This window comes from Pararge aegeria, chromosome 8 (genome assembly GCF_905163445.1).
Source record: "Pararge aegeria chromosome 8, ilParAegt1.1, whole genome shotgun sequence".
Lineage (NCBI taxonomy): Eukaryota > Metazoa > Arthropoda > Insecta > Lepidoptera > Nymphalidae > Pararge > Pararge aegeria.
In genome coordinates this window covers 12,977,716-12,986,875 of record NC_053187.1, presented here as the reverse complement: position 1 = coordinate 12,986,875, position 9,160 = coordinate 12,977,716, and the positions used below count along the sequence as shown (strand labels likewise).

Below are 9,160 nucleotides of genomic sequence, written 5' to 3'. Positions count from 1 at the left end.
CTGTAGAACGGATTACTATTTAATAAATTAGATAACCTTACTGCGCGTTCATTTATCATTATTATTTTAAAACAATTTGTACGCAATTGTGTACAGCAAATAAATTTTGCTACGAAGCACTTGTAAAATATCGAAACTATTCTGTAACGAAAATATGCTTATGTTTAAGAGTTGGATTAGTGTTAATAAATATAACATCGCAAAAAAAAAATAGATTTTATATGACAAAATCTTTATTGACAAATTGTATTTTGTATACAAAAGGCTAATTCGATTTAAGCCACAATACATTAGATACTTCGTATCAAAATCCATAAAAATACTGGTGTACCTACCAAAAATAAAGAAGAAATTAATTTGTAGCTAATTCCTATGGGATTAAATTCTGAAAGTAGTTCCTTGTTCATAATCGCGACTGGATCGTCGTTCCTAATCCGATTTTATTAGCAGTTCCGACTTTGCGGTTTATTCAGCCAGCTTCCTCGTATCTTCCTTGCACTGGGACCGATTTTTATTATACTTTTTGCAATTCACGAAGGCGAGTGAGCTTTGCTCGTGGTTGAACGTGTATATGTTCATTGCTGTAGTGTGCGTGTCTGACGGAGCGATCAGTTGCGACCGAGCCGTCGCAACGGTCACTTGTGCTTGTTGTTTCCACGACGCTCATTGCCACGAAGTACTGTCAGCATGTCAAAACGCAAAGTTGTTCATAGCGAGGTAAGGCATTTTTTATTTTTAATCGTTTTTTGATGAATTTTGAAATAGTTAATTTATATTTTGCCAGAAAGAATAGACAGTAGATATCATTTTGTAGGAAAAGGTTTTTTGACATGCAACAATTTTCTAAGTGTTTTGGATATTTAATAGTATGTTTTATTATTTATAGGGACGAGCAATTATCGCTAAAGTATTTCACTTTCTTCAAGAAGAATATAATTTTATGAAAGTGAATAACAGTGACAAAAGTGATTTAAGTCCTTTGGCTAATTCACTTAAACGTACTGCGGAAGCAACTGGCGTCTCTGGGCGCACTTTAACTAGAATATTGAAAGAAGAAAAGGAGTTGCCGTCATCTTCCTCCAAGTTCACTTCACCCATGAAAAAACGACGTAAAAGAGACAGCAAATTCACGTTGGACAATATGAACAGAGAAATTATTCGAACTACAGTACAAAATTTTCACATGGAACACAAACAAATACCAACTTTAGCGAAACTTAAGTCAGTTTTGAGAGAAAAAATTGGTTTTGACGGATGTTTGAACACTTTACGCTCTTTGCTCATAGAAATGGGTTACAAATGGAAAAAAATTGATAACAACCGCAAATCATTACAAGAAAGACACGAAATACAATTATGGCGTTTTAATTTTTTGAAAAAAATTAATCAATATCGTTCAGAAGGCCGTCATATTGTATATACAGATGAAACATATCTACTTACTTCTCATGTACGACAAAACACCTGGTGTCTAAATAACAAAGATCCAAGAAAAAAAGACACTTCTTTTTCAAAGAAGTTGAGTACGGGCAGCCGTTTCATTATAGTACATGCAGGCAACAGTAGTGGTTTTATTAAAGATGCTTCTTTAGTATACAAAGCAGCATCCACAGCTGGAGATTATCACTCCAACATGAATTTCGACAATTATGTCAAGTGGCTTCATGAAAAGCTTCTGCCAAATATTCCAGAAAAGTCAGTTGTTGTGATGGATAACGCATCTTATCACAACACCCGAAGCAGTAAAATACCTACATCAAATTCTTGTAAGAGTGATATGAAAAAGTGGCTGACAGAAAACAATATTCCGTTTGATGAAAAGTCGCGAAATATAGAACTGTATGATTTAATAAAAAAAAATAGAGAGCGTTTTATAACGTATAAAATTGACGAGATAATAAAAAGCAAGGGTTGCGAAATATTGCGATTGCCTCCCTATCATCCCGAACTAAACGCGATTGAAAATATCTGGGGTATTTTAAAAAATCGCATTGCCTCTAAAAACATAGCACAAAACATGACTGAAGTACAAAATTTAATTTTTGAGGGCTTGAACAGCATTGACAGCAACACTTGGCTTAATACCTGCAATCATGTAGAAAAAATTGAAAAAGAATACATGAAGTACTTTGATTCTGACTTTGAGTTTGTTATTAATGTAGGTGAATCAAGTGACAGCGGTACAGATGAGTTTGAAAGTAGCAGTGATAGTTTAAACGAAGATGATTTATTATCGACCTAAATTAACCTAGTAATTTTGGGATTTTATTATTTTTATTATTTGCATTAAAATTATTGTATAGTAAATTATAAGTTTTATTCTTTTCATTTTTTTTTATGCTAACCATACCCGCTTTCGATCTCACGCACACTGTTACACCTTTACAGATACGTGTTTACCACAAGTAAATCCCGCTCGCCTTCGTGAATTGCAAGAACTATAGCAGATTATTTTATAGTATAAAATTTTCCAACCGATAAAACTTAAAATTAAACTTACCTGCTGGAAGCCTTAGTATAGCTGACGGCCGACTGGCTCAGTGGGCAGTGACCCTGCTCTCTGAGTCCAAAGCCGTGGGTTCGATTCCCACAAATGGAAAATGTTTGTGTGATGAGCATTATGTGTTTTTCAGTGTCTGGTTGTTTATCTGTATATGATAAGTATTTATGTATATTATTCATAAAAATATTCATCAGTCATCTAAGTACCCCTAACACAAGCTACGCTTACTTTGGGGCTGGATGGCGATGTGTGTATGGTCGGAATATATATATATATTTATTTTAGCTATTTTTATGATCATTTTTTGCAGACATTACACATTGTCTATCAATATTTAATCATCATTATATATATGTTATACATAGAGGTCAGATCCAGCTTACTCTTTTTTATTCGTGGGAAAACCTCATGGTTAACTCCAGCCCACGGTTTTGTCAGGTTTGACTACGTACTACAGTTACGGAATCGTTTTCGAACACAACGTTAACAAAAATAAAACGAAAACAAAAAAGATTTCAAAACGCAAACTAAATCATTAAACGTATAACAAAAACTCGGCCCCTTTAATACAAATAATACTTACTTTTTTGTCCTACCAATAGGGTTGAAATCCGTGCCAAACCAAATGTAGGTACCTACTCGTTTAGTCGTGTGTCTTGAGTGATATCTTCGTCTAGGACAACGTCGTTGACTGTCGTCTCGAAATATAGTAAAATTTTAATGCGTTGTAATGGACAGATTTGTGTCATTTGTTTGTTGCACGAGGCCATAGTAGAATATTGTACAACAAATTGAGAGTCGGTTTCCTTTTAAAATTATTTTACGCGCATACCATAAGGTCCTTTACAAGGCCACAAATTTATTCATAAATACGAATAATATACTCGTAGGTTTAATATAGCTATAGTAACTCAGGTATTAATATTATATGTATTTTTATTATATTTTTTTCATTTGTTTAACATGAAAAAAACTGAAGCGAAAACAAAGCGTCGCATTGCAAAAAAATAACAGAAACCTAAACGAGAATCCATTATATGTCGGTTAAAAATTCATTGCGACTAAACAATTTTGAAGGTATAGGCAATATGGCGTGCAGTTTTAAAATAAATTTCCACTTCCATTTAGTTTTAGCACCGTCTATTTTAGATTCAAATGGAATTAATTAAAATCGATCTAATTGAATGCAATTGGCTACAACTGCGCTCCGTTTTAAATTACTATGTGAAACCATAGCGACGTGTTTTTATTCTGATTGCTCGAAGTAAGGAAGAGGAAACGTGTTCATATGTGGTCAGCAGGAAGACAACAATAAGTAACAGTCTATAGTCGATTACTTTCGCATAAAAAAATGTATCAAAATTTTAATAGTAATACTGTTGACTATGACATTTTGCTTAGTCTGATGTGCTCTATTAACATATCTCCATCTGTGATAGACTGGTTTCGGAGTTACCTCTATGGTCGTCGACAACGCATTCGCTTGGATGAGTCTATGTCTTCTTGGTGTGATGTTACGGCCGGGGTACCTCAGGGTGGCGTGTTATCTCCCTTACTCTTTGCTATATTCATCAATTCCATTACTCAAAATATATCTTCTCTCTACCACATGTATGCAGATGATATCCAAATTTATCGCCACTCAAGCATTGAAAATCTTGGTTCTGCTGTCTCTGCTATAAATTTGGATCTTGGGGTTATTTATGAGTGGAGCAAGCAATATGGTCTAAAAGTTAATCCTGTGAAGTCTAAATCAATCATCATTGGCAGCCCTGGAATGATTTCCAAAGTTGATGGACGTAACTTATGGCCTATTCTATATAACGGTGTAGGTATACCTTTTTGTGCTACCGTTGAAGACCTTGGCTTATATTTAGATCAGGATTTGTCTTGGTCCACACATATAAAAGAAATGAGTAGACGTATGTTTGCCACCATGGGCTCGCTGCGACGCCTAAGATCTATTCTCCCAATCCCGACTAAAGTTATGTTGGCACATTCCCTCCTTCTATCTATTCTTGACTATGCGGACGCAAGCTATCTTAATTTGACTGAGGACCAGCTTAACAAACTTGAGCGTCTCCAAAATCTTGCTATTCGGTTCATATTTGGCCTACGCAAGTATGACCACGTATCTGAATTTCGACAAAAGCTCAAGTGGCTCCCTATTCGCCGTCGCCGAGATATGCATGTCCTTTCACTTCTGTACTGTGTGTTATTTAATCCTAAAACACCTTCGTACTTGAAGGAAAAATTTGATTTTGTAGGATTGCCTGCTGATTTAAGATCATGTCGTATGCTGACACTTCACATGCCTTTTCACAAGACGAAGTTCTATAAACTCTCGTTTACAGTGCAAGCTATTGAGTTGTGGAATGCGCTCCCACTAAATATACGTGAGGCAAAATCGCTTGAAACATTTAAAAACGCGGTGAAAGCATATTATCTTGCACTATAATGACGACATTTATTATACCTTGATTATGTTTATTTTTATTATCTATATGTTCATATATGTGTATGATTGAGTATATATTAGTTTATTATTTTATATTTATTTATTATATTTTTCTTGTTTGTGCAATTTTGTTTATGTATTTGTATTTAGCTATTTGAATGTACGTTTATAATAATTTTACACCACCTGTCCGCTCTCTCTCATCTTGTCCTAATCCAAAGGTTGCCTGGCAGAGATCGCTACTTAGCGATAAGGCCGCCTTTTGTATTCTACTTCTGTCTTTGTATTTCTTTTGTTTTTTTTATTTTCCTAACTTCATTGTGGTGTACAAATAAAGAGTTAAATAAAATAAATAATAAATAAATAGTGCTGTGGAAACTTAGAATAGATATATTGACTTATAAATTAGGTGAAAATATTAAAGGCCTGTTCAAAAATAAAGTAAATGCCTTAAAATTTTATAAGTTATATTAATTCAACGACAAAAAAACTGTTACAGTTTTGAAAAGCAAATCGCGTTAGACGTTTCTCGTGTACTTAATAACTGCGGTTAAAGGATAATCAAACTTCGTTTTTTATTTAGTTGATTCAAATAAATTTACAGCCAAATAGTGCGTTGAGCGATGTAAAAGAAAAGTGCTTTACTTTTTCACAGATATTTATGTGACAAGGATTCTTTAAGATCTTTCAATGTGGTTTGTTAAGAGATTTGTGTATGTTCAAATAAGCTCTTGTATTATCTTTTGTAGCATTTTAGTATTAAAGTTAATTTTTACAATGCTCATTGATGAAACATCATATTTATTGATACCGTACGATATTTTGATTTGACATTTCATTAGAATTTATAAAATTTACATTTATGCCTCTGCCGATTGATTGATTATTTTTTTATTACAATTCATAAAATTCATTTTCATTTCATCATTTTCATCAATTTCATTGATTATTTTGATTATTACAATTCATAAAATGAAATAAATCATAATTTATTTATATAGATTGATCGATATTGAAATCAAAAAAAATACATTGTATCTTAACTTTAATCCTTCAAATATATACCCATCTAAAAATGAATACGAGATCTTTGATATCTATAAGAAATACGAGACTGCAAGATTGGCAGCTTTATGGAATAAATTAGCGTTTATTAAATTCTTATTTGTAATCCCAAGACGCTGCAATCGTTCATTTTGAATGTTTGTGTTAAATGCAGATTTGCGCAAAAGTAGGTCAAGTTGCAAGAAGGATAAAATTAACACAAATAATAATGCAAGTTAATTTATTGCATTGAACACGTTAATGTAATACATTGTGTTCGTTTGCTCGTCTAATGTTGTAAGCTTGAGCTAACGACATAAGTACTGACAAAATCCGCTACATTGCGTTGCGTCTCTTGGAGCTAATGCTGCATTTTGTCACAAATGCGGCCGCAAACGTTTAAACTTTATTTGAAAAATATACTCATATATTTTTTGTTTCATTAAAATTTAGTGCTGGACTACAATCTTACCTGTAGCCTTACTTTAAGATTTCTCGCAATCTAGAAGTAATTTTCGCACATCAAACTATACCGTCACAGAAAAATGGGTCTTGTTGTAATAATTTTAGATCACAAATCTCGAACTTCTGATTTTCATTTCTTTTTTTTGCCAAAAGCTAAACAATCTATATATATATCTATATATATATAATGAAAATGGTGTTCCTTTGAGGCTCAATCACGCTTAAACCACTGATCGTATCGACATGAAACTACCACCATTCGATGCGAAATTTTTCCTAGATGGTTTATGGCTATTTATTTTTCGAATTCTAACGTTCCTTCATTTTTTTATTGCTGTTTTACTTTTATGAACATTTATCCCGCTAATAAAAACGTTTTCTCTTGATTCTTTTGTTTTCATGGATTTCAACGGAGTTTACTGAACGGATAATGTTCTTTTACATTCAGCTAAGAATCTACTCACGGTAGTGGAGAACGGCTGGACCAATTGGGCTTTTTTTTTATCTTCAGAATTGTCAGGAGAAAGTTTTGTATGTAAGAAAATTTTAAAAAAGCCCGATAAAAAGTTAAAAATTTCGATGATAATCGAAGAATTCCCATCTATATAGTCACTCACCACGAAATCTCGGGAACCATAAGACTTAGAAACGTGAAACTTGGTAGGAATATTACTTTTGCTATGTAGAGGTCAGCTATGAATAGATTTTAAGAAATTCATTCCCCAAAGGGGATTGCGGGGGCGTTAACAATGAACAATTCCCGTTTTTAAACTATAGCTCCTATAGACTTCAAATTTGGTAGGAATCTTCTGTAAGAGGTGTAGAAATAGGCTATGAACGAATTTTACGATAGCTCACCCCACAGGGGGTTGCGGGGGTGGGTATTAACAATTAATATTTTTAATTTTCCAGCTAAAGCTCCTACAAGCTCCAAATTTTGTAGGAATTTTCTATAAGTGATGTAAAAATGATTTATGAACAAATTTTACGATATCCCACCCCAAAGAAGATTGCGGGGGCGTTAACAATGAAAATTTTCAATTTCCAAGCTATAGCTCCTAAAGACTCCAAATTTAGTGAGAGTGTTCTATATGTAATATAAAAATGATCTTCGAACGGATTTTACAATGAATCACCTCCAATAAGGTTCGCGGGGGTGGGTGTTAACAATAAAAAATTTCAATTTCGAAATATAGCTTCTAAAAATTCTAAATATGGTAGGAATCTTTTATTATTCACATAAAGAACATCTCAAAATCTTCAATAAAGTCTACTTCCGACAGGAATTGCGGGGGTGGGTGTTAAAATCTAAAATTTTTATTTCTAACCTGTAACTTCTACAGACTCCAAATTTGGTGGGGATCTTCGTGTATGTAGGGATATTCGTGTATTTCCTTACAACAATCGTCTTTTTGGCAGCGGAGAAAAAGTCATTGAGAGGTTTCAAAAACTTAACTTTACATGTAGCTATCCAATCAACGGACTAAGAATTTTACATTCATTTTACTTTTGCAGACTACATAACCGACGAATTCTTTAATTGCGGGATCGCAGAAATGTAACAGATTAAAATGAATGCATTTTCCAAGCACATGAGATGTGGAAAAGAAATTTAGTTACTTATTCCAATAGAATTCTTAAAAATCATGCACAATTAATTTTCTATAAAAAATTTATGTCACGGAGAAAATTTTAGTTAACAGAAAATTCGTCGCACTTGAACCTAGACAGATTTCAACTTCATATATGAGACTTGCAATGACTTTAACTTAAACTTTCAATGCTCATTTCAAATTTTTTTCTTCATGTCAATTATTATTAATTTTTGGAAGAAAGGCACGGAAATGATTGCACATTGAAAGTTACAATGAATATTAGTGAGAAAAATCACCTGGATGAAAGATACAGGCTAAATCGATGGAATTTGGAATTTGAGTAAGTCTAAACAATATCGATGCTTACAGTTCTATCCGCGGGGCCTATTTATGTTCATACAAAAATAAAAAAAGGAGAATAATAAAAATATGAAAAAAATAAATAAAAATGAAACATAAAATGTAATTTATTTCCTTTTTCAATTCGCCCAGCGAAGCGGGCTGGAAACGGCTAGTCTAAGGCATATGTAAACTTTAATTAAATTTGAATAAGATCCATTTTACTATGCTATTTTAGTATTTTCAAATTCGAAAACGACTCCACGGTTTAGTCAGTTAAACTTGTACTAAGAGTACGGATGATAAGAGTCTGAGATAATAGCGGGCTAACGTTTAAGGCAATAAAAGGCGCTTGATCGCTTGCCAGCACGACTATGTTGTTAGCATGGTAACTAGCCAAGGCCGAAACTTCCCACCACACAAATATTATTATTAAGAGAATTGCAGTTCTATTCAAAATATTACTATTCTTTCTAAAATTACTTTCAACGAGACAAATTTTTAATTTTTAAGTATAAAACTCTTCTGGATTTATAGCTCAAGCTATACAAACTTCGCTTTACGTCAACAGATCGTTTAAGTTGCAGGAGAGCTCCCAAAGCAGATGATAAGGAACTTGCTTAAGTATTGGGTTCAATAAGTTAGGTATTTTATCTGTTTCAGGTATTAATTAATAAGGATTCGATGCTGTTATGATTCTTATTAAATTTCTAAGCCTACTTATCTCTAGAAGTTTTTGTTTTAACACAGTCGTTT

At 33.1% G+C, this 9,160-nt stretch overlaps 1 protein-coding gene across 1 annotated transcript; it reads left to right on the top strand.

The window, feature by feature from the left end:
• Positions 1-687: 687 nt before the first annotated feature.
• LOC120626023 lies at positions 688-2,428 on the top strand. Its single transcript, XM_039893302.1, has 2 exons — positions 688-717; positions 887-2,428. Exons 1-2 carry the CDS (start codon positions 688-690, stop codon positions 2,240-2,242), a joined length of 1,386 nt encoding a protein of 461 aa, XP_039749236.1. The 3' UTR covers positions 2,243-2,428.
• Positions 2,429-9,160: the final 6,732 nt, after the last annotated feature.